This window comes from Peromyscus californicus, unplaced genomic scaffold, assembly GCF_007827085.1.
Source record: "Peromyscus californicus insignis strain IS unplaced genomic scaffold, ASM782708v3 Scaffold_24__1_contigs__length_46423439, whole genome shotgun sequence".
Lineage (NCBI taxonomy): Eukaryota > Metazoa > Chordata > Mammalia > Rodentia > Cricetidae > Peromyscus > Peromyscus californicus.
In genome coordinates this window covers 6,467,809-6,494,150 of record NW_026294535.1, presented here as the reverse complement: position 1 = coordinate 6,494,150, position 26,342 = coordinate 6,467,809, and the positions used below count along the sequence as shown (strand labels likewise).

The following is a 26,342-nucleotide window of genomic DNA, read 5'->3' as shown; positions in this document are numbered from 1 at the left end:
TCTCATGGCTCCTATTTACTTTAGTGTCTCTCTAAAGAGTGAAAGGTAGGATAATAAAAGGGAAAATAGAGTCAGACTCTTTTGAACAGGAGGAAAATTTCTGTATGCTACAACTTGTCTTTCTAATACTTGTATGAGTGTGATACCATGGTATGTATTCAGTAAATAGATTTCTTGAAAGAACTCAATGGTGAGAAATCATATTCTTATAAAATCTCTTCATATGGGAGTGCATCCAGTGTTATTTGTGTGTGTTCCTTATAGGATGTGGGTGGATCTCTTGGAATGCAAATGTTTTCCCAGCCACTTGCATCATGGGTTATAACTCACTGTTGGGTCACAGTGAATGGGCTTGGTCTCATCCACCTACTTCTTTGTTCGTGAGTATATTATACAACTCATACATCTCTTTATTCTGGGTGTTTTCTGTGTTTGTGAGTTGCACTCACCATCATTACTAAAAATGCTATGTAACAGTAGGCATTTTAAGAAATGACACACTACAGCAAAAGAACCAATTAATCAAACATGATTAATTTTAATGTAATTACTAAAGAAAGATATAACATTTTATTATGACACTCTAGCCATACATTTTCAAAATATGCTTACTGAACAGTAAATGTAAGATAATGATTCAGTTAGTTACATTTTTAGAAGTCATTAGGACTGATATTGTTTTTCCATAAATGAATTGAATAATAATCATTTCAAATACAATCAGGATTAATTTCATAGAAAATGTTTTTGAAAAAAAGAAATACAATGAGTGACCAATTATTACTTTCAGGTTTCAGGAGGAAAATTAATTCAATATCTGTAAGTTAATTATCACACTTGGCCTTTAAACGTGATAAAAATAAATGAAGAAAAATACATGATGTCATCCAAATTCTCATAGCTCATTAACTCTTTAACCAACAGAGATCTGATATGATGTGATATTTGGAGCTTTTATGTAAATTGAATATAAACTGCATGATGTTTGGAAATTTTTGATATTTTGAATAGACATTTTAATGATACATAAACACAGATAAGAGTTGTGAAAAGACAGCTTGAGGCTTCAGAGTCCTCCTGCAGTGTGGTTAGCAGTAGGAACAAGGTAAATATTCCAACAGAATGAGATTAGGCGATCAACAAAAGAAACTTTACAATGAGCTGCTGAATGGGGTCAGTGGGTAGTTTGGAAGGGAGTTTTTGAGTTCTCTTTTTCATTTTCTTACTTTACACAAGTGCATTTCAGGCAAAAGAAAATGAATAATGCTTACTTTTAGGCCTAGGCAATTTAAACTCAGGCAGATTCTAAAGACCGTGAAAGGTCATGTTGAAGGTGATTTAGCCTGGGTTTCAAGTAGGAGACAGTATTTCCATTTTAGCTCCATTTCAATGGGAGGTGACATTTGGATTTTTGTATTCCTTCTCATTTTTTTTGTTAATTTTTTTCTACTTAAAAACCCATATTAATGACAGATTAAAAAAAGAAAAATCATTTTTGAAATCAATATAATCATACATTAAGAGGGAGCATGTGAAATGTGTGTTTTAAAATACAGTCCTTTAGTTATTAGATGTTCTCTGGCCAGCCTCTACAAAATTCTGAGGCAGACACTGGGGGAAAAAGGACTGTGAGGAACAAAGACAGTTTCCAAAGTCCCCTGGGCTTCTGTCTTATCTAGGAAAGTTTTCCTTAAAATGATAAGAAAGAGGGGATAGTACCAGATGTGACTTGGTTATCATGTACCAGATGCACTTAAGCTTCAGACAGTCTTGTCTTTTTTCTTTTAAAGAGAAACCACACAAAGAAGGTATCTATGTATCAATTTCTAATACCTAACAGGAAAGTCTTATAGAATATCACAATAGCAGTAAGTAAATATGCACTATAGGATTAAACACTAGCCTTGAAAACAAAAGAAGCAACAAAAATTTCCCTTAGTTCCCCCCCCCCCCTCGAGTCAGGACTTCATGATGTTTTTGGGGAGTGGGGACAGAGACTCACACCTCTACTGTATTTTAAGGTGAATAATTCCTTAATATTAATCATCCATCTTTGAAAACATGGGAAAACCAATGTGCTTTGAATGGGAATGCTTATTCATGGGAGAAGAGCCGAGTAGGGCCTACTCTAGACAATCTTTTATGATTGAAAATAGAAAGGAACATTTAAAATAGTCTGATTCAATAAGCCAAACCATACATTTCTAGCTAGCCTATAAAGAATGGATGTGAGTTTATTATCTTCCATTCTACTCTGAAAGAGAAAAAAGACCAAGTCATTTTGAATGTTAAGACTTTGATTCATAAAGACTGTATAAGGTAAAAAATAAAACCCAACACAAAACAAAACAAAATCTTCACAGATTGTCAGCCATCTTCTTCAAAAATTTCTCATAAGTTCTTAACTTTCTTTGTTGGTAGATAACCCCCATCTCACAAGAAAATACTTTCCAACCTTTCCCAATGAGATCCATGACTGTTTCTAGGAGAGCGAGCACTCTTTGAGGCGCCTGATGGAAGAGCATCCTCTAAAAACCAGAATTTAGTGCATATCCCAGAGGCTGTGGCAGAAGCTCTTTCTAGTAATAGGTAAGTCTATGTTCTTAAAATCTTTGTTTTTATTTTCTCCACATTCGGAGCATTTGTTTTAGAGTGGAGCACACACATGTGTGCACACACACATGCATGCACATGTAAGCAACACACGCACATCAAAACTAAAATCAAAACCAAAAATCAACAAGAAACCCAACCAACCAACAAAAAGCAAGAGGTAACTTAATCCTCTTCTGCCATTTGCCTCAAGTTCTTTTTCTCCTCCCATTTTGACTCCATGCTATTGAGCAGCATTTCAGATTGGGTAAAGTATTGCTAATTTTGTTGAATTTGAGAGCCAACGAAATAATGGAGTCTTCAAACTTTAAAACCTTTTCATCCTCTGTCTCTGAACCCCCAAACTCACAACTTGGTGAACAATATTCTACTTGTTAGTGATATAAAGTTGAAAGGTGGTGGCTAGATCTAATACTATCTTATTAAGCCGTCTATCTATAGGATTGTTGTTTTCATACTTTAAAAAAATATGTCTATGCTTTCTTTTTTTTTCTTTTTTCATTTTTTTTTAGTCAAGTACTTTCTTAAAGAAACAATAGCACCACATTGGCATAGCTGGCCAAAGAATAAATGGGAAAGCAAAACATGCTGCACCCTCTTTTCCTTACACCCTCCAAGTGCTCATACCAGCAGCAGAAATCCTGGAGCCATGGGGTATGAGATGGTTTCATCTACACAGACATTCCACATGTTGCATTGACATTCCAAGAAGGGGAAGGAGTCTCAAGGGGGCAGGGCTGCCTTTGTTAAACATAAGATTTTCATGGAAATGATTTCTTTTTATTATTCCATTTGGAGTCTCTTAGGGTGAGTAGGTGGTGTGTGTGTGTGTGCGTGTGTGTGTGTGTGTGTGTGTGTGTGTGTGTATACACACATATGTGTAGGGTGCATACACGTAGGATGGGTATTTAAAAAGTGTTTTTTACCCTAGAGAAGTAGATTATAGTGGAGAGATGCGTTAACTTTTTCAGTAGAACTGATTCACCTTACAATGTTCAAACAACTGATATTCTTTGGTGACTAGGACCAAAATTTGACCTAGGTACTGAGTATTTTTAGTCAAATCAGGAATAAGCCTATCAAATGAAAACTCCTTCCTACCTATCTTTATAATTCTTTTGTGAACTTCTTAAAGTTGCCCCATTTCTAGACACTAAACTATTTAACTCCGTAGCAAAGCTTACAAAATTTAGAGTTGTCAAATTTGAAGTGCCATTTCCTACCAATCTTGAATCACATTCTGATTCATCATATAATGGTCAGTTGGCCTCCAGAGTCTACGTAGATTATCTTACAGTGTTCGTTCGTCTGAGAGTGTAATGATGTGTTAGTATAATTAATTTTTATTAGTTGATTTCTGATTCAGTTGGAGAGAATTATGTATTGGATAAAGGATTGCATATTTAGGTTTTCATCAGTGAGAGAATTTTTGACTAAGTATAGAATTAAATAAACAAAACATGTGACAGACACTTGGAATCACCATCTCCAACCATGGCAGGAACCCCACAAATCTGTTTAAGACTGCCTGTAAGGCTTTCTTGGAATCACTAACTTTAAAAGGTACACACTGGAAATAAGAACTAATGTCAGAAGTGCCACCCTGGGTATGGGAAGGTCCAACTTTTCCCACCACACCTCTGGGAAACAGGGAGATGGTGAAACGGACCTAATATTCCATGTACATCTCTCCATGATATATAGGGCATGTTCAGCGCGCCGAATCCTTCTGAGGGTTTTACTGAACAGCACTTTCTCATTTATTCAGAGATGCTTGAGGCAACCCAGCAGAAGGAAAACTAAAAATGTCTTGTTTTTCGTTTTTGTTTTTCTTAAACATTTTGTGAAAATATTAAGGAAATCTGCAAAAGAGAAAAAGGCTGTAAACAAGATTATCTGAATATTGGATAATTTTTTGTTCTAAAGAGGGAGACAATCTTGATCCACAAATAGGGAACCTATTCTAGGTTCTTTTGGTTATCAATGCCCAGTTGAATGTATCCTGCACATCTGCAGGAAGCTGAATTCTTTCTTTTAAGCAGACACTAGGGAGAACCTTGGGGCTGAGATGGAAACTTTTTGCCTCTCAAGTAGCAATTCTGGCCAGCACATTTTCACAAAATAAAGTAAGTATGTATATACACAAGCAAGGGCATAAGAGTACATCCACTAAAGTAACTTGTGGTTTTTAATAGATGTTATTATTAGGGTATTTATTTTTTATATGCTAAAGGGAATGAAAATGTGGTTTTGAAACTGAATAGATTATCATTGATAATAGTAGAGTTATTCCTAGATACTAAGTGTCTACAAGGATTAATATGAGTAGATAAATGGAATACTCTTTAATTGGCAAGGATCTTTCTCTTTCTCCCTTTTTCTTTCTTTTCACTTATCTTTATATTCATAAGTTCAATGCAGAAGTAAAACCCAATTATGCATCAAATGTCTCTTACTTTGCAGCATGCTGGGGAGACGGAGTCATTAGCTCTTCACTAGTTAGTCGGACAGCTTCACCAATTAGAACCTGGGTATCATACTGTCACCTCAGTGACTGACGAATAATCCTTGGAGCTACACTGTCAATGGGTTATTTACAGAATTCCTTGCATCTCAGCAATTCAAGGGCTCTGATGTCACACCCTCCTGGAAACCCAGAGGAAAAATCTGAAGATCTATCTTTTTAATACTCATACCACCTCTCTGAGGTAGGTAGATGACATATTGCCCCCCATTTTGCAGATGAGGAAACGGAGGCACCGAGAGGTGGAGTAACTTGACCAAGGTCACACGGTGGTGAGTCCACGTGGCAGAGGTTGCAAATCCTTGTTTCTTCGGTGGTAAAAAGAAACCAGGACTCCTAAAATCCCTAGCCTCTTGCTTTTCCCCATGCCATAGCTTCATCTCTGGACACACTCGTCAAGTGTGTCTTAGTGGACTTTGTATCTTAAATTCCTCTCGGAAGGCGTAGCTGGGGAGGCCTTTGCGTCTCCCAGGAGGGTGGATTGTTTTGCAGTTCCCTTTCTAAGTTTTGTCATCTTAGGCTCCAGGCTTTCATCTTTGCTTTGCTTTCACCTTTTACCGTTTTGACCAGATTCTTTCCTATAACAAACTACAAAATAGCACCATTGTACTAAAAAAACAACAACAACAGAGTTTTACATACTGGTTGACATAGCCTGTATTATTGATATGCTAAATTTACATAGTGCTCTATATGGAAAAAAAATAAAAAGAGCAATTGCTAGTTAGGTTACAAACTAACTTATCATTTGAAGGAACCACCAAGAGTTGAAGAGATGTTCTACGTTTCAAACACACACCTAAAAACGATTGGCCTCAAAGTTGCAGTTATTGTCCTTCTAATTTTTTTTTTCTTGTAATACGATGTGGAAAAATAAAGCTTTGTGCCTAAAATAAACACATCCAACTTATATTTGGTACAAATGCCACAGATGAAGTCAGGTGGGTTAAAACTTGGTGGGCCAATTGACGACTTACTTGCTCTTGCTTTTGAGGAGGCCAAATTCAACAAATGCCAATGTTAGAGAAAGGGCTAATGGAGATAGACAAGATCATTACCCTCTGTGAAACAAGCAGCTTGAGCTATGTGGGGAAAAGTAAAAGTAAGAGAGCAATTCATAAACCACGGATACACAGTTGCTGAATGAACGGCTTCAGCAGCCAAAATTCAGAGAGGAATTTAGTGCAACTGGATCTGTACAACACCCATGCATTTTCGGCTCTTGAGAGGCAGGGACTAGGAGATATAATTATATATATATTTTTTCCTCTATAGAACGTTATTGATAAAGGATCAACAGCAATTTACCCACTCCAGGACCACTTTTGCAAGGTGCAAAGCTTTTAACAAACACTCCTAAAGACAATGTTGGAATGTTTACTTGTATATTTCATTGGGGGGAAATGCCCGTCTTTGAAATGTTATTGAACTTATTATTCTTCTTATTTTGGCCAGTGTTCCAATGTTTTGCAGGTTGTTCATGCAGATCAAAGGATCCTGCCGTGACACATCATTTTCTGCCTCTTGAGAGGTTCTTCCTACATCCTGTAGTTCTTGTTTCCTGCGCTCCCCCTACTTGCGTTCTTCAAATGCACTTCCTATACATAGGGAAGAAGAAAAGGTCCCATTAAGTTGTTGTGGTTTATGTATCTGGTTATGTCTTTAAACAATTCATTTATCCCTTGTGTTTAGTAGTCACTATGTGATAGATAATTAACTCGATACACATATGCAATGTCAATGACCAAAACAGGGTGAGAAGTATTTCAATGCCTTTCAAGATTCATCATTTCTTTATTTTGGTAGCTTTCACTCTCTCTTGTAACTCTTTATAAGATGGATAATAAGTTCCTGTTATACTTATAGCCCCTTTCCCTTTGTTCTTGTGCTATAGCAGACTAGTACTGATTCTTCCTGGGTACTGAGCCCTGCTATTTCTAATACTGGGTCTCATCTTTTTGTATCTTATGCCTCACCAACCAAGCTAAAAGAGGGTTTGGAGTCTTGAATTCTTTGAGAAACATACAGATGGACAAACCTTTAGTTAATACTTCAAACAAACTTGACTTATCTCTATGAGCTTCTACGGCATGGGTACCATTGCTTTATAATTACACAAAGATGCCATCCTTTCCACCTGCCTCTCCCCCAGATTCATTCACAGGATGGAGATCCTGAGAATTCTACCCTTCTGACTGGAAGCTTATTTTCCCCCCAGTGAGTAAAACTTAAAAACAAAGCAAGCCAGATCCAAACAACAAGAGCAACAAAACCCCAAACTCCTCAGACTCTGAGGTTACCTCTGCTGTCTTGTGGCAGCTTGTTTTACATTATTGTTTTATAAAAAAGGAGATGTTGCTTTTGATTTTTGTTCATTTTCCCCTATGGAGAGAGGCAGCATTTTGGAAGCAGAAGATTGGGAAGTCAGGTAAAAATCCCAACGTCCTGAGCTGAGCCCCAATTCTCCCGTCTGCTGTTGGCCAGCCACGTGAACTTGTATGCAAGTCAGTTCCTTTGTCCATAAAATAGAGCAAGAGGATCTGTAAGACTGAGGCATTAGCATTCACGAATGCCCTTTTCTAGACCAGAGGCATAATAATTAACACGAGTATTAGATGTTATTATTAACTTTCTCTCTTTATTATGTCGTCTTTGTATTCATGTAGTGTGTGTGTGTCTGTGTGTGTATGTGTGTGTGTGTGTGTGCTCACGCACGCACATGTGTGCATGCAGGTGTGTATATGGGTACAGCTACAGTGCTGCAATCTTTTTTTTTTGGGGGGGGGAACAGTTTTTCATTGACCATGGCTGGAGCATTGAACAGCAAGCTCAGGGTAACTGCCTGTTTCCACCTCTCAGCATTAATGCCTGGCTGCCTGTTATGTATAGGAATGCCAAGGAGTCTGAACTCAGATTCTCATGCTTTCACGGTAGGCTCTTCACTGACTGACCCATCTTCCCTGCCCTTGTTATGTCATATTAACTGGAAAGTAACAATCCTAAGGCCCAAATGCCATGTTCTTTGAGTTGCTAACATTATCACTTCCTCAACAAATAACGATGATGAAGGAATGAAGGAATATGAATTTTGGTTAGAACAGAAGTCCTAAGAGAGCAGACCCATCTGCCTCATGTTTGTTAAAGCTTGGAATCTAGCTTGGGACGTTGCAGGTAATTTACCTCTAGTCAGAGGATGTCCTGTAAGAAGATGCAATGGACAGTTGCAGGTACAGAGTGGCACTTCAGAAGTCATAGTATCCCTTATCACCGGGGATACACTTCTGTCAAGACCAAACAGTCATTCTCACACTAGCAGCCAGAATTGCCAAACTTTTCTCCTGCCTAGGGTAATGCCCACTCAATCTCAATACTGTTAGGAGCTAAAGGACTTTAGAGACCTCAGAAGGGTTAGAAGATTTAATGCTGGTGAGCACTAACATTTCTTGGAACCAATACCTATCAACCAAGACTCTTAGGCATGTGGTGATTTTTCTGACACATGTTGATCATCACTACCGGGAACACAAGTTCTACCACTGAGTCCTTCATGAAATATGAAAGGGAACTAGCCCTTTGTGAGGCAATGGTCAATATCCTACTGACCAAACAGAAGAAAGGTGGCACCCTCATGTAAAAATACTCTTTAAAATAACAGGTCCATGCCCGCTGTAAGAAAAAAAGCAGGCCAGAAGAAAGTGGGATCTTGAGTGGAGCATCTTGAAATGCCATCAGTTTAAAATATTGAGACTTCCCTTTTTTATAACATGCAACTCTTATGAAGTTCACTTAAAGTACTTTTGTTGCTGGGCAAAGCATTAGACATTGATCTACCAGTGAAGGTCTGCTCCTTATTCTCAATCGTTTTCTGGACAAACGAAAGGAGGCATCTGTGGTAGAAGAGTGGGATCATTAAAGCTCCCAAACCATCTGAAGCTACATGTGGACCCATTTGTTCCCTCTCACTGCACACTTCAAATAGTGGAACTGTCAACAGCACTAGTCTACAAAACTATTAACCAAATTAACTAACAGGTAGGGGAGTATACTCATTTGAATTTTTTCCTATTTAATATGCACACTAGCTTAGAAATAAAGAACAATGAGTCTAAAACACACTAAACAACTCAAGAATGACCTGGTAACAATGAAAGAAATCCCATCATGGATTGAACCCCAGTTCTCAAGCTGAGTTACAAACTTGTCAAAGAACACAGTCAGGTATCTTCTGACCTTTACTCTTTAAGTGTATGAGGGTTGTGCACAACTAAAAGGGGAAACTGAGTTTAGATTGACCATCTTACAGATCTTTGCCTTCTGGTTGCTTTGCTTTTCTCTGAAAGCAGAAGGTAGACAGGGTAAGGTTGAGCAGAGGTGTCCCCTGGTGCTTTTCTTGTGGGTCTGCCTCAGTGGCCAGTAGGGTGATGGGCTGAAACTCACCCACCACTGCTCTAAGTAGCATGCTTCCCAAGCACACGGGCTCAGCGGACCCATTTCAAACCAGCTGTGTGTCTGGTTTGCATTTGGCTCTCTTCCCGGGCGCTCACATGTGATTTCTTTGTTGCAGACAATGACAGTGACGAACAAAAGCACTCAGAGACTCGGCTGCATCTGTTGCTTCTCTCATTGTCTTAATTTAATTACGCTGGCGACCCTTGACAATAGGCTGCAGGTGGAGGCCTGTTAGGAGCAGCCATCCTTGGAGCTGGCACCCACCTTCAATGTACTTCTTGAAGGGCTATGAAACAGTTTCACAGGCAGCCAAGCAAAAACTTTTCACTTCAGCAGCTTGTCCAAGACAAACAAACCAGCTGAAACTGTTTCTAGTGTGCAACTAGACAGATTTTTGAAAGGAAAACAGTAGTGAGTAAATATTATTTCCTATTGACACTAGAGAAGGTAAGATTGTTAAAAAAAAAAAAAATGCCCGTCTTCCAGCTTGCTGGGGTGGATGGAAGAAACCGACTCTTCTGAAGGAAGGGCTAACCAGCCTATTAGGGAATGAGCTGGGAAAGGGATTAATTTGTAATAGAGGCCATCTGCTTTCTTCCCTAGCTCTCAACCTTTCCCCTGGAAAGTTATCCATAGACCCTTTGAGGGCAAAGATCATCAAAGGTTAATAACAATAAACATCACACTGATCTTGTCTGACACCTGCTGAGGCTTTACAGTTGAGTACATTCTCTCTCTGGCTCCTCACATCCGTTTTGGCAAGGTGACCTTATTTGCAGCCACTCCATTTCCAGACTGAAGGCTGCAGAGGAACAGGCTGTTAGAATTAACAATAGAAATAATAGTAGCCATCACTTGAGCATCGATAATGTGCTAAGGATCGATAATGTGCTAAGGATTAGTTCAAACACATACATGTTTTCTCATTTAATTCTCACAGTCATCCTCAGGATGGGCACTGGCCTCTTGACCATTTGACCTTTAAGGAATCTGAAGCTTTGAAAGGGTAAACAAACAAACAAACAACCCCCCCCCCCAAAAAAAAAGAAAAACAAACTTGCGTATTTCTTAGAGTTAAGCTAGACTTCTGCTTTGGGTTTGCAGCAGTTCTTCGTGAATCTGAGGCTGACCTGTTAGCCTGCTACCTACCACACCAAGAGGTGGAACAGAACCTAGCGCCTCAGAGTCCATATCTCTTTCTACTGGCAGTAGCTCATAATGCCATCAGCTGTCCACCACCCCAGCTGGTTCATAGATGAAGGTAGAACCTCATAGGGAGAGGACTCTAAGCTAAAAGGGTGGGTGTTCTTCCAGATCACAGTGTTAGCTAGGCCACACTTGCATGGTTATTTATAGAGCTCTGGAAATGTAGTATTTTCAGTTAGCAAGGGCTAACTCCTCGGATATCATTACTGCTGATTTTCACCATGCCTGTTGGGGTGTGTGTGTGTGGATTTTTGCCTAAGGGGCAGAATATAAAAGAAAGATGATAGGCTCTTTAAACTTGAGGAAGGAAGTGTTGATAGTCTCAATAGACCGTGTTTCCATCTTCCACTCACTGCAAACAAGTTAAGTATTGTATGGCATAGCCTAGGAAAGGCCTGGCCTCCTATAAAGAAGCGCTGGGGAAATAATGCCCAACGTAGAATGTTAGCAGCTTCTTTAGAGCACAAAGTACTAACTCAGCATTGACCTTCTCCACAGAAGGGCAAATAGAAAAAAAAGAACAGTGGACGATTGAGAGGTGACCCAGACATCAACCCTTCACTTGTTGAAGAGGATGTGCTGTAGTTCTTTTTTTCTAGTTGGTTTGGGTACACATGACATTGTGGAGGATGATTTAGATGTCTTGGTATCAGCTTTGACATCTTTTTACTTCAAGGAATCCCAAGTTCCAATTCTAAGACAGTCTCAGATCAGCCTTTCTTCTCTGGTAGCCAAGCTGAGTGAGTATCACAAGATTTACTCTGTACATTAGGATGTGATTTTAAAACGAAAGAACAGAGGACACAATTTGAGAGGCCTCTGGCTGTTTTTTGGAAACTACGCACTCTTCTGCCTTTAATATGATGGGAATGGCTATTTCTTCCTCTCCCTCCCCATGCCTTTTTCCTTTGAACAGTTTGGATTGTTCCAGGCTGACCCCTCACCTAAGCTGCGTCTGAGTGTAGTGGAGATACACACTTTTGGAACCCAGACATTTTTAGTGGCCACTTTGTCCTAAAGACTCCCTGATGGCTGTTATACTATCCTTAACACCTGATATCAGCCTCAGACATTTCTGCTTGAGCTCCTTTCTCTCTCTTCTTCACTTGGGATCAGATGGCATTGCTGTTTGATGGTTTGGGCAAGCTACCAAACTCTATTCTCTTTTCTTTCACATAGGTATATCTCCTAATAACATCTTGCTCATTTGTCTCCCCGAGGCCATGGGTTTACATGCCTAGTTTTGGTCCCAGCTCCATCATCTCACAAGACTTATGTGACTATGGACAGTCACTGACTTGTTCTTGCCTCAGTTTCCTCTTCTATAATGTGAAAGAATGGAGTAAAAGCACTGACTTCATTGAGTTGGCTGATTGACTGGGTAGCATAGGGAGATGGCTACTATTGTGTGCAAGAAGGCTCACTGTCCAAGACACTTGGTTTAGATCCATTTTCTGAGCTTGACTCTTAGCAACATCATTCTAGACTGGCTTGTGTGAGATCTCATTTGCACCTACCTTTGTTAGAATACTGACATGTTTTAGAGCAAATTCTGCACATGTTTGTTTCTCCCACTTAAAGGGAAGCTTTGTTCTTTACCTCTGTATTCTCCCTAAATGCAAACAGGTGTTTTAAGAAACAAAAGCCAATAGCAAATTTGTCTTCTTGTTTACATTGATTTGAATTTTCTGCAGAAGTGATAGGGTAGAGTTTAGGTCAACAGCAAGCATTGCACCGTCACTTGTTCTGTTCACAAAGCAAAATGTAACAGAGCTCTCTCTGGTCTCCAAACTTACACTGATGATTGTGGCCTAATCGATGTTAATTAAGAAACGGAAGAAGCAGTGAGCTGTCTGGCTAACATGTTGGGGTCCATCTTGGGTGTGTGTCCTGACTTGGTCAGATGTGAGAGCAAGACCTTGACAAGGCATTTAGCTTTTTTCAGTTGATTTTCTTATCTCTACAGTGGGGAAAATGATAGCACTTACCAGGGATGCTTATGATGATTAAGTGAAATGATTCACCAAAGCCCTTGCCGTAAGGTAAGTGTTGAATAAATACTATCTATTATTATTATCATCCAGTTTTTAATAGTTACTACTACTGAAACCCTTTCTGTGCTAGAATGCTACCTTTTCTTCTGATTATAGGCAAAGTTAGCTACCTTCTGGTTTTGCAGAGTACCCTTGAATGCTGGGGAAGCATGCCCACAGCTCTTTTTCCCTTTCTCTTTTAATGAATGATATGTCCCTAGGAATGCTCAGAAGTCAAGGAACTTGAATTCATCCTACCATTATTTCAAGATTAGTCTGATTTAAGAACTTTCTCCCTTCAATAACCACCTGATTTGATGTCCAGCCTATCTTCCTGCGATGTAAGAAACTGGTGGTTAATAGTTTAAAAGGGTGGAGGGAAATAGAAGAAGAAAATACTGAAGGACTGTTTTCCTTAAGCAGCAGAAAGTACTTCTTTATTTATATTGTCTTTAACAGTCTCGAAGGGTGCTGTAGAATCCTGCAGGTTCAAGGTCGTTTTGACTAATTTTATGGACAACTGGTTTGGCTATTTTCATTTGTGATTGATGATGATGATGGTGATGATGATGAAGATGATAATGGCGGTGGTGATAAATAAGCCTAATCATACCATTGTTCCCTGAGGGAGTTGATTTTGGAATTGCTGAAAGACTCAGATGTCACATTTCAAAAGTGCAATACCAGATTCTGGTGATTTTACTGACGTTTGCACCTCTCACCTGAAAATTCGTTCTGATGTTATTTTTCCTCTTACTTTTACAATGCCATTGTTCCAACTGGCTTATGACTTACACTAACGCTGAACTAGTGTGTGTACTAATTTGTATCATGCTGTCCTTGAGAGACCTGAGGCCCCCAAAAATCTTCTGGTGTCAGTTCAATGTACCAGTGATGAGTTCACAGGGTTAGTAAGAAAGGGTGTTGCCGTCTTCCACTCAATTCTTTGAGTGTGTGACAAATCTGGGCAGAACATTCAAACTCTGTGTTCTGAATTTTCCTTTTCACTGAATTGAGAGAAATTTTGGAAGCTTGGAAGACTCTCCCAAACTTTTAGGATGAACAAAATAACACTATGACAGGTTGAAGTGATTTGCATCTGTTTGAGGTTGATGGGAGCCTTCAGCGTATAAAAGTAAACAAGGAGAATGCCAGCCAGTGCTTTTCCAAGGCCGAACAAACTACAAGAACGGTTCATGCAAACAATTTTAAAATTTTAAAATCATTTTGTGGTGCCAAAGCACCTCTACCTCTAGCCCTGTATTCTTTTGAAGAATACGAATATTATTCACAGAGACAAACCGAGCATTTAATAGTGACCCGGTCAACTAATACTGACGAAAGAACAATAATGATGCCATGCATTTGTTGCTACATTTACACTTTCATTTCTTCTGGTCTTGCAATGTTCCATAAACTTTTAAACATGCCTTGCCATGACATCAGCATCACACATTTCCAAGTGCACCATTGTCAAATGATTAGGAATCTTTCCCAACCCTCAACCTGCCACACTCTTGCTCTTAATTATTTGAAATTTTCATCCTGCCATAATTGTTATCTACAGCTGTGAAAATAGCCCATCATATTTTCACAGATGGCAGGGCTGGTTGGTTTTTGATTACTTAACCTCTTAGTGTTGGCCAGACAGAAAGCCCCATGTGAACATTTCTAGACTTTACACAGAATTTTGTAAAAACTTTTGGCATATGAATCTTTGCTTAGAAGTCAGGGCCATTCAGCCAGTTTAAGTTTGATTTAAAATTTCTTAGTTTTTCCCTTGGAACTTCGGAGCCATTTTAACAAGGGTAAGAATATTTGCTATCATGCATAGACTGTTGAATAAGAATGGATAGTCCAGAGTAAGGAGAGGGTATTGGAGACTTATGGGGAGACTAGGGCTGGAGAGATGGCTTACAGGGTAAAGGCAATTGCTGCCAAGTCTAATAACCTGAGTTTGATTTCCAGGACTGTCGTGGTGGAAAGGTCAAGTTATTCTCCAACCACCATATACATTCCGTGGCATGCACCTCTCCTCAGAATAAATAGACATAGTTTTAAATCTTCTTAAAGGAAAGGGGAAGGAGATAGCAGAAGCCTGGGGCAGTTGTGGCCAATATCCTAATCTCTGAGAGGAGCAGGAAAAGGGGAGGTGACTTCATTCTTGCCTATCTGGTGGCTCCTGAAGAACCTTCTCTACCCAGCACCAGGTGTCCTTTCTTAGGTCAAAGGAACCAGTAACTGGCCTTTCAGCCCTGAGGTAGCATTTCAGGAAAGAAATTCTATGGTGGGTATTCTAAAACCTTTTTAAAAGGACTGTGCTTCATTCAAAGCTGTCAATCTTTCCATTGCTTTCAAAAGCCCTCACGTTAATTTCAGGCTATCAACTTCATTTTGGCTCAAAAGTCAACTTTGTGTTATCAATTACTTATTTCAAAAAAAGTCTGATTCCCTTCTAGCAGGCAAATAAAAAGACTAGCTTTTGTCTTCCCTTATAAATTCCAGTAGACCTGAGAACTTGCAGGCTCTGTTGACTTAGGAAGCCATGTTTCCCACTGTCAGTTGGAGGGAGGTAGTCAGGAGATTCTCAAAGAGGGGTTACTCTTGGGGAGCTATTTCTTTGTCTGCTTTGCAAATGTTTACATCTTACCAGCACAAATTTGAAGCTGTATGAAGTTGGGTTGTTTGTAAGAGACATTTGAAAGACCTGGTGCTGGGGAAAGGTGCTAGATCATCAGTCCTAGAAACAGAAGTGTCCTGGAAGCCCTGCGAGCCCGGAAATAGCCCACATTGCTATTTATTTTGGCAGTTTTACTTGAAACTATTAAGATCTAGCATCCATGCTACAGTTAATTTTTCCCCAGGCACCATGGAATGAAAACACATATTATATTTGATTTTAACTGGTTGAGAAAAAAAAGGATGGTTTTCTGAAAAGTCCATTGTATGACCCTGAAATAAACATTAACAGTTCTTCAGATGTGGCAGACAGAACTGGACTAACCATTTCATTTCGAATTCTTCACAGAATCAAGTATTCTTCAAGCTGGGAGGAATCTTAGACCACTGAGTTCTCTTCTGCCATATGTTGGAGAATATGAACTCATTGGAACTGTTGTCAAACTTTGGCTTGACATGTTTGGCAACATGTGATACTTCTACTCCAGGGAACTTTTCTATTGCTCTGATTTCCAGAAGTACAGTGATACTAGCTAGTATTTCAACAGTGCTTATTATGTGCAAGCACCATTTTGAGTACACACACACACACACTTATATGTGTACACATGTACAAATATAGATATATCTATATATATTTATCTATCTATATCTCTATCTATCTATCTCTATCTATACCTATATCTATCTATCTATCTATCTATCTATCTATCTATCTATCTATCTATCTATCTATCTATCTATCTACTTTCAGTAAGTTCTCACAACTGCTGTATGGGGTAGATTCAGTTGTTACCATATCGAGAGATAAGGAAACTGAGACATAGATGAGCTAGATGGTTTGCCCATGAGTACACACGCAGCTAGTAAAAGAGATTTGACTTGCATTAAGGCATTCTATTGGTGTTCTGTGTCCTTAGTGTTGATACTATCCTGCTTCTCCGACTTGTAAGCTTTATGCCTCATTTAGACATTTACAGTCATAGATCCTCAATTAACTTGTCTCAGAATTATGATTCCTTGTGTATTTTAATTAGTTTTAAACACAATTATCAATTTGCCCTAACACAAACACTTGAAGCTGAAATATGGGGATTGTAAATAAGGATTACTACTCTGTTTACTTCAAGAAAACACTGGGATGGATGACAGTCACCATGAAGTATTTAGCTAATCACAAACTGTCACATTGAGTTTTTGAGCAATTTCAATTCAAGCTAAAGAAGGACATTTCAAATATGTGAGATGTCAATAAACCTCCTTTGCCTTTCCTGATTTATTCTGTGATTGCCTCACTGTCCTTGGTAGGAAAGGAGGAATCAATCTCAACAGTTCTTCTCACTTTTTGTGGTCTATTTTTCTGCTATAGTATGTCTGCCTATATCACTCATTTATCCATCCAAACATTCATCTGTCCATCCATCCATCCATCCATCCACCCATCCATCCATCCATCCACCCATCCATCCATCCATCCATCCATCCATCCATCCATCCATCTATCCGTCTGTCCATCTATACATCCTTTCACCTACTCAGTATTGTATGTTGTGCATATTCCTCTAATTCCTTGAGCATTACTTACTACTAAAATGAGATGAAAGGACAATGCTTGATTATGATTTCCTAATTCCTATTACATGGCAATGGCATGTAGGCATGTTAAGGATTGCTTTTAAATGGATAAAACCCATTTCAAGAAAAATGTATTCCAATACACCGTCTATGGCTATGAGAACTAATTTTAACTAGAAAGTTCTATTGGTTTCAGTTTGACTAGAATGAAGTTTATAATTAGATACAACCACCCAAACCTTTCCATAGGACATAAATACGGAATTATTTTGCTGAACTGTGGTCTCTTGAAAAGCTATCTGTGTCTGAAGGCTGCAAAGTTGATGTGGCATTAGTGTCAGCTTTTGCCTGAGGCTGGCGCTAAAGTGTGCTTGCTATCTTGACAGAATGTAGTATCTGCTAATAATCTAGGATCGGTTTGCAATGATACCAGAAGTAGGTTAGCTTTCATTGGGGGTTTTGACACACATTTCTAACTGAACCTTTTAATCCTATTTTGAGCTCTGGGCATCTCTATAATATTGAAGAAATCCAAGATTTTCAGTAAGCCATGGTGAAAAGGTGATCCTGGAGTAGAAGAAAAATATCAGGATCATAAAGGACCAGGTAAGAAAGGATGCTTTTTAACACCAGGACTTCTTGAAGGAGGTTTCATAGATGAAATGTTTCACTGTGGCTTTCAGTCATTTTACCAGCCCAAAGGTCATCGTGAGCTTGCCTGAGTATTACTGTCTTCTACACCCTGTTTGAGCTGTAATTCACAATTTGAATAACTTGAGATTTTTGCTTTCTGCTCCATGAAGATGTTGCTGTACTGATTAAATCAAGGGAGGTAAGGGCAAAGGTCACTGAGACCCACTTTCTGCAAGTTGAGTGACACCTTCTTCACATTCAGAAAATTCAGCGTTCTTGCTTGTATTCACAACCTTTCTTCTGGCAGAAAAATATCAAATTAGAGGAGACTTCCAATGTCCAGTTCTACTCCCCTCTTCTTTTGTACTTCATTCACTTTGATGAAGTGTTGTTGTCTGCCCAGAAGAAGCTTAGAAACCAAGTACATTTCTACCTATGTCCAGATCTCCTGGTCCTTAAAAAAAAGAGAATCAAATGGCTTCCAAGGCCTTTATCAGTGCTAACAGCATGATCCTAGAGGATTTTCTAATGAAGAAAAAGCTTATAGGATTTGAGATTTCAACATCTAGCTCTGTGTGTGTGTGTGTGTGTGTGTGTGTGTGTGTGTGTGTGTGTGTGTGCATGTGTGTAGAAAGAGTGAGGTAGGGAGGGAGAAAACGGATAGATGGATAGTTAAAAATGTTTTGTTCTCCCTAGGAGATAACAGTCAAATGATATAGTTTGATATCAGATATGTTCATTATGGGCTGACTGCTATCCTCTCCCTCCAAATTCATATTTAAGGTCCCAATTCCAAGTACCTCAAAAATAGAGTACACTTAGATATATAGTCTTGATTGAGGTCATCAAATTCAAATGAGGTCATTAGGGTGAGCCCCAATCCAGTCTCACTGATATCCCAATAAAAACAAAATTTTGGACACTGAGATAGATATGTAAGGAGGGAAGATTGTGGAGACACAGGAGGAAGGTCTCCAAGGAACGGACACCTTGAATGTGGACTTCTAGAACTGTGAGAGACAAAGCATCTGTGGGTTAAAGCCACTGCAGTCTGTGGTACTTTGCTATGGCAGCCATAGCAAACTAATACAATTTTTATGTCTGATACCAAAGTACAAAATAAAAGTTCAGAGACCTTTTAGAGGTTACCTCACAGGCTTTTATGTAAATACTGGATGCTCTTTGGCCTAAACCCTGGGCTTGACTAAGAAGCAGAGCTACCAATGAAATTCAGGGGAGAAATCTGGGAACTTCCATGACACAATACATGTTGCTGCGAATTTAGGGTTAATCTTTAACTCTGAACATATATTTACACGGGCAATTCTTTTATAATAGATTTGTACAAAATTTGGAATGCATGCCGACGATGTGATTTTTATTTGCATACTTTCTATTCTGATTTATTTTTTTGAAGAAGGGGAAGGGTGTATCTTGTTGGCATGTTTCTTAACTCATTTGTTCTTGATGGTCCCTTGTCACTTGGTGCTTTCTGAGGTGTTATGATCTCCTTTTCCATTCTTTCCATGTATAATTGCCACATTCCATAGTAGGTTATTCTTACTTCCACCACAGACGTTATCTAGCTCAGCTGGGCCTACTTTTCTTCATTTCCTCTCAACTCCTCTCTCATCCTTGCCTTACCACTTCCCTGTTGGCCTCTGTGCTCACAGTTCCTAGCTCCACGCTCCCTTCTCTGCTCTTCCTTCTCTCCCCTGATTTGCTGGGTCACTTCTGTTCCCTCCTTCCCTCCAGGGTGTGTCTTTGGCTCACCTTTCCTTCTCCTTTGGGGCTTCATTTTCTTGTTTGTAGATAGGGCCTGGGACTGCAAACATCACAAAAACAATTGCATTGAGAATAGATGGTTCCTGTTCCGAAGACAGTCTTTGAATCTGCCCAGAATGCCTGGGCTCCATAGGAAAAAGGAGCCAGCTTTGGTGCTGGAAAGGGGTCTATAACCCAGGCACCAGAGCTGACATTCCAGAGCTTTGGACCTTGTCTCTCATACCCACGTCCTCTTCAACTAGAAAGAATGAACATTCCTTTGCCCTTTCACACACTGGAATTTCTTCTGACTCTGTGCCTACTGTGTTCTGTATATACCAACCAAGTCCTGAACAATCCCCTCCCATCCCTTGAGGTGACTCACTGGGGTGGTATCTCCCCTAAGACATCATGGTCCTCCTTCAGCCTCAGCTGTGGTTTAGGACCAGGAAACAGCAAAGGTGTCAGTGTGAAATTTTGGGTCTCTTATCTTATGCTTTCCGCACATGCTAGTTTTGTTTCAATGATAGATTCTACACATTCACCATTTTTTCTTCAGCAAAACTCCTCAGAACACCTAAGAGAGGGATGTTCCTTCCTTCCTTTCTCCTTTTCTTCTTTTATCTTCTCTTTATTTCTATGTAAGGACTATGATTTTACTTAGGCTCTGAAATATTCATTCACTCATTCATTCATTAACAAGTGTATCAAGTGGCCAACATACATCTATGTTTTATCTGTTTCTGGTCACACAGATGGTGTTCTTGAGGTTGCTTTACAAAAAATGCTTGGATAAAGGATGCCTTGTGTTTTGATCATTAGAAACATCTAAGCATTCCTACAGCCAAACAGAGTATGCCCATTTTTAGTATTTTTCCTTTAATTTATAATTGCCACTGTGAATTTCAAATAGGTTCTAGTACGGAGTCTTTCTGTATTTGGACCATTGTGGAACTCCAGGTCATACAAATTTTGTTACTAGACACAATTATGGCAAATGTTAATCCTGTCTAACAGTTACTTGGTATAGGCATTCCACTTGTACATGGAATATATCTTAGAGTATATATTTACTGAATTCTGACAAGTTGCTACAGTACATACTATCCTCACAATTTCATTGATAACTGGGACTTGATATGCGATTTGCCAAAGAGGCCTCATTGGGCAACTTGAGTCTTGACAGGGTTAGTCCTCGCTTTCCACCATCATCCAAGTGTCAGATTTGTCCACGGCCATGGAAAAGATAATTTTCAGTAGAGAGTGATTCGAAGGATGGAGCTGTAAGCCATCCCATTGGTGGGACTGGAGCCTTTTGACCTGCCATCTAGGAGACACAGGACAGAATTTCCATTCCCCTCCCTGCCCATGTATGAAAGAGCACTCAAGAATGACTAAATTCCATTCACACATGCTTACCTTCTGAGTCTTGGGCACGTCAGTGTGGCGCTGGGCACGGATAGAGCGGGCTGTTTTTGTAGCCTTGAGGGGGGCACAGTACATCTCCAGCCTTCTCAGATCACAGCTCCGGAAGCAGCACTCGTCCACAATGCCTGTCTGAGGTGCCCTCCGAATGCTGGAGCCATAGCCTGTGGGCTTGTCTGCACGAATCAGAGCAGCTTGGAGTTAGACAGCTTCTGCCTGTGCTCACAGACTTCCATCTAAACCCTGATGCCTCTCTTCTCCCTACATCAAGTCTCTGTACTTCTCCAACATGTCACCCTTTTCTTGAAGTACCTCCAATAACGTCTGAGCTAATATGTTCCTTTAGATTCCAGTATGTCCCCTGGGGTTATAACACACTCATGTGCAAGAATTCATTCACCATACACTTTTATTTGTATTGTTCTGCCCGTGTTTTAAACAACCCATGTTCAAGGATCCTGTTTATGTCCATTCCTTTCACTCTTCTTTCTATTGTCTTAGTTGAGAGACGTTTAAGAGTGCTAGTCAAAAGAAAATTTACAGATCATGTTTCTTAAAATTTTGTAAACATACTGTTTTGTTGTTAATTGACAAGGTAATTGTATATATTGCAAGGGTACAGTATGATGCTTTGGAACACATATATACTATGCAATGATCAACTGAAGGTATTTAGACTGTCCATTATCTCAAACATTTGGGCAAGAATACCATTTAATACATGATGCTGGAAAAACTGAGTCTTCTTAATGACTTTAATAAATGCGTACAGTTTTTGTACATAGGGCAGCTCAGTTGTTCTTTTCTTGACCATTTCTATTATAAAATCAAATTGCAAAGAGGCAAAGTTTGAAGTCTAGAAATATATCCCTGTTTTATTCTGGGGAAAACTGAGACTTAGAGTTTGAAGGACTTGCCTAAGGTCATTCAGGCAGTAATTGGTGGAGTCAGGATTTAAACTCTTGATCTACTTGCTGTTAAGCCCACGAACTTCATGGAGCCCAGAAGATACTGGTAAGTAACTCCAGAAAAGTCACTTGAGCTCTGAAGGTCTCAATCTATTGTACAATGGGTAACATCTTTCTTGTCAGAACTGAGGATAAGATGAAACAATGTATTAAATAAAACAATGTACTGCACCTGGTGCAGAAGAGATCTCAACTACTTATTAGTTTGTGTGCTTGGAGTATCCTTGCCAGTGTCTTAAAAGGGCTTGTACAATCACCCCAGAAAGCATGGAACAACCATTTCTGTTTCCTTACAGTATAACTGTTGGACTGGGATGGAAGGAACTAAATGCCAGGGAGAATACTGATATCAAATCTCCCTTGATATTTGCAAATCAACTAGACCTCTTTACGTGGCTAGGTTTTGGTTTGATTTGATCATGTCTTTGACCACACTTTTACTGGCTTTCAGAATTTAAAAAAAAGATAAAACGAGTTTACATAGAACTTACCATGCACCCAAATGACTGATTTTTGTCACTATATAACGTTTGTGAAATCAAATGTTGTCTTTATAGTAGTGTATCAAGCATATATAACATGAAGCTGTGTTGTCTTAGATAGGAGTATGCAATTTTCATCTGTTCTCATCTCCCTTACATCCTTTGGGGGATAGACTACTTAAGATCTCTCCTTTGATATCTAGGCTTCATGAAAGAAATTTGTGAATCATTGACCTATAAGAATCCAATTAACAACATGATATATGCTTAATCTTAATTCCTGACCCAAGAAGGCATGGCATTAAAGTCACACAAATAATGACACAATAATAATGGAGTTCTGAAAGTCAAAGTTTTCAACAGTATTTTCAGCTTCCTCACTGGGGGAGAGAGTGAGGTCCGTGGCAATAACTCACTATCACACTAGTTTGGCTGCCTCGCTGCTGAGAAGGCCAACTGTTTATGGCATCCTCTAAGAACCCAAATGTTTTCCTGATGCTTGGCACAGGAACCTTGTTGCTGCTTCCTCATAAGGAAGGTTTATTCTCAGGGCAGCTGGCAGTAGTAACTTCATGAGGGTTCATTTGCGCTCTGTCGGGGAAGGGTCTGCTCTCTCTCACAGCAGACCCTATGGGCTGCTTGTGGTTGTGGGCTTGGGGAGGGACCAGGCAGCTGACCCCAATGGAGCCTCAGCAATGCTTTTACTTGTTGTTGGAAGGAAGACTAACAGGGAAGTGAACTCAGGGCTTTTACTTGCCAGCCAGGCCCTGGCAAGTTGAAATTCAGCTGGTCCCCTGGGCAATGTAAACAATGTTTTCTGTTTTCTTGTTTTTTTGTAATCTTTTCCTGGGACTATAAATTAGAGGAAAGACACAAATGGATGTACATGACTCTTGTAACTCACAAAGGACTTCTATATAGTTTTGTAACTGGCTAGCCAGTTAAGACTAGGGCATACATTTGGATTCTCTTTACAGGTCGGGAAAGGAGAGAGGATCCTGTCTCTTTGCTATACCTATCACAATAGTAACTTTCAGGATGATTGTCCTTTATTTATATACACATTTTCTTAAAGGGCATGCATAAAGAGTTACTTGTTGATTATGGAATAGTTATTTGATATTTAGGAGTGGAGTTGTAGGAGTCCTTCTAGAAACTTCCAAACCCAGCTAGATCAAATACAACTGTTTTCACAACTCAAGCTTATGGATTGAAAATGGAGAGGGATAGATTGTGGATTCTAGACCTATTTAAGATTTCTACTCCAAGCACTTCTCAATCTTAATTCTGTGATCCATGCTTGCTCCAAGAAGAGGGTGCCAGTCATTACCTTGGGATATCAGAAAGCATTTCCATACATTACATGACCCTTCTTGGTGACTCTCAAGAGCCATGAGACTACCACAGGTCTATTTCATCTTCTGAAATAATAACCATCACCACAGCAAAGAATAGCACACCACCCTAGCAACTAGCTTGTTGTATGTCTCAGAAGAGCTTAGAGTTTGATGTAGTTTGTTTTAAAGGTAGCTGTGCTTTCCAGTCCACAGACTGATGGATTTTGAAGCAGAGTGCTTGAGGACTTTTATGTAATGTTCCATTAAGAAGCTTGATTTTTATCTTATATCTGTATCTTCTTTTTGAATGCCATTGGAGTAGTGGTATACATGTGTGGATTTTCCCATGAATCAGTGAGTTCAAGCTACCAATTTTAGAGGGATGTTTTTCTTTGTCAATTCATAATGACTACAATGGACCCTTTGTACTGTATTCATAATTTATGAATATAACAAATGTTTACCTGCTGCTTTTTAAAGCTTAATTAATCCTTTGAAGTGTCCTATAGACTTGATTTCAACAATCATCATCTCTCAGCAATCGAGGGACCACAGTTGTGGGTCAAAGTTTTAGGTTTTACCTTCAACTATCTCATGTAAGTCTTTTTTGGAATAAAAGTATTTACTGTTATGATCTAAAACAGAAGCCTAGTGCAATACAATTTGTCATATAGGCAATCAAGCAAATCTCCCCAGCACCTATTGATATAAGTATGTATCTTAATCACAGCTAAATTACAGCAAATTTCAATCAGTTCATTATTTTTTTTAATGAGATAGAACTGGTGGCTACATCATTGCCTTTAAAAACTACTTATTACATATGTTTATTCTGATTGGCAGAATCAGAATTATCAGGGAAACAGAAAACAAAATTGGCTTAACATAGAAGATTTTAAACAATTTGAAGAAAAATGTTAAGGAAAACAGACGTTCTTGAAATGTAATGAACTCCTCGCTGCAGGAAGCAGCTAAGGAAAGGCTGTACAAATACCTGTCACTGACCTTAGGAGCAGAATCCTATATTGGAAAGTGGATGACTACTGTGGTCCTTTCTATTCCAGAGAGTTTATAGAAAATCTTGGCTAGTCAGCATAGTTGGGAAACACATTGCCTTCAAGGAAGAGTTTCAAGCATTTTCAAACTTAGAAGGTGAACATTGATCATTTGTCTTCTCCAGAATGCTCAAAACACTTCTCCTTGTTTCTAACCAATGCAGCAGTAAAGGACAAGTGACAAGGTCATTATCTTTCACAACGAGATGGGATCCAAGGGTTCTCTTACTGTCTACACATTTAACCATTAGACTGTAACATTCTGCAGATGTTTTGCTGATGAAGTCTTAACATTGAAAATTCATAGTAATAAATTTATTTTGTCAATATTTTGGTTTGGGGTCGTCTAGAATATAGCTCCAAGACAGCTTAGCAGACGAACTGGCCACTTAGACTTTGAGCAGGCATAAGGTTTAGGTATAACACACTTCTGTATTTTAAACATAGGCCAACACATAGACTTCCAATAGTTAAAGATCTGGCTTCTATAATAGCAGTACTTTCCTTTAAATAATGCATGGTCACTGGAGTAATTCAATAATCTTCAGGGCCAACTTGCTAGTTACAGGGGTTTGGGGCAGAACTGTAGTATCATCAAAACTACACTAATTAGCTGAGTATCACATTTTGTCACGGATGCAAGCAACCCCCTCTTCTCCGTCTCTGAGAAGTACGCGCTTCAGAGACTTAACTGGGGCCATTGTTTATAGAACAAAGAGTTCTGCCCACCCATCATGAGTAAAACTACCTCTACCCATCTTCATGAATTTGTGTTTCTTATCAGTTTCTGAAAATAAACTTGAAGCACTGTATTTAACTTTGATTCTCTGTGAAATTTCCCCTTTTCTTGCTGAAAAAGCTTTTTAAACTCTCCGTTGGAAAGAAGGAAACATTGATTTGGTGAATCAATATTTCAATAATGACAAATGCAAGCATTTTCAAAACAGGAATGTACCTAGTTTTAAAGATATATGCTTATTCTTTTCTGGGTTACAAAGAATACAACAATTCTCTAAAACAATTGCTAATAGGGGGAAGAGGTACCAAAGTAGATTCTTTTTAAAATTAAATTAGTTTTTTAAAATTGATAACAGGATGAAGAGTCAAGAAAATTCAAGATGGGGTTTGGAGGCTATTTCTAGAATATTCTCAGTCACACACCTGATAGAAAACATAGATGGAATTATTAGATAATAAACAATTGGCCCTTAACTTTTATTAGCTGAAGCTTGATTATACAACCAAATATCATAGAATCTGTAGGAATCAGAACATTGGTTTTCTTATACAAGTTAATTTTTTTTTTTGCCAACCTCTAGATTCACTGACAATTCAGAATAAGTCTGAATGATTGGATTCTTAAGTCAGTACTGGTCTGTGGGCAAACTTATCTAATAAAAATTAATTTAGTTGACTTCAATTTGCACTGGATATTAGTAAGAAAGTTCTGAAAATTGTATAAGAAGTAATCTTGCAGCTATCCAATAATTTTTTTTTTGTCCTGAGAATAGAACACAAGGTCTTATGCTGGCTGAGCACACACTGTACCACTGAACTAAGCCCCTGGCCTTATGTTTCAGCATTTTAATATCCTTTCTT

At 39.0% G+C, this 26,342-nt stretch overlaps 1 protein-coding gene across 7 annotated transcripts in view; it reads right to left on the bottom strand.

Moving 5' to 3' along the window:
- Positions 1-518: 518 nt before the first annotated feature.
- The window catches only part of Igf1 (insulin like growth factor 1), a 75,049-nt gene continuing 49,225 nt past the window's right edge, over positions 519-26,342 (bottom strand). For 5 of the 7 annotated variants that reach the window (XM_052753028.1, XM_052753027.1, XM_052753031.1 and 2 more), the window contains exons 3-5: positions 20,896-21,077; positions 19,486-19,537; positions 519-6,735 (exon numbers count right to left, since the gene is read on the bottom strand). In XM_052753028.1, coding sequence (XP_052608988.1) covers positions 6,710-6,735; positions 19,486-19,537; positions 20,896-21,077 — 260 coding nt within the window. In that variant the 3' untranslated portion in view covers positions 519-6,709. The remainder of the gene's footprint in view (positions 6,736-19,485; positions 19,538-20,895; positions 21,078-26,342) is intronic. The other 2 variants (XM_052753029.1, XM_052753026.1) reach the window with 1 other exon arrangement.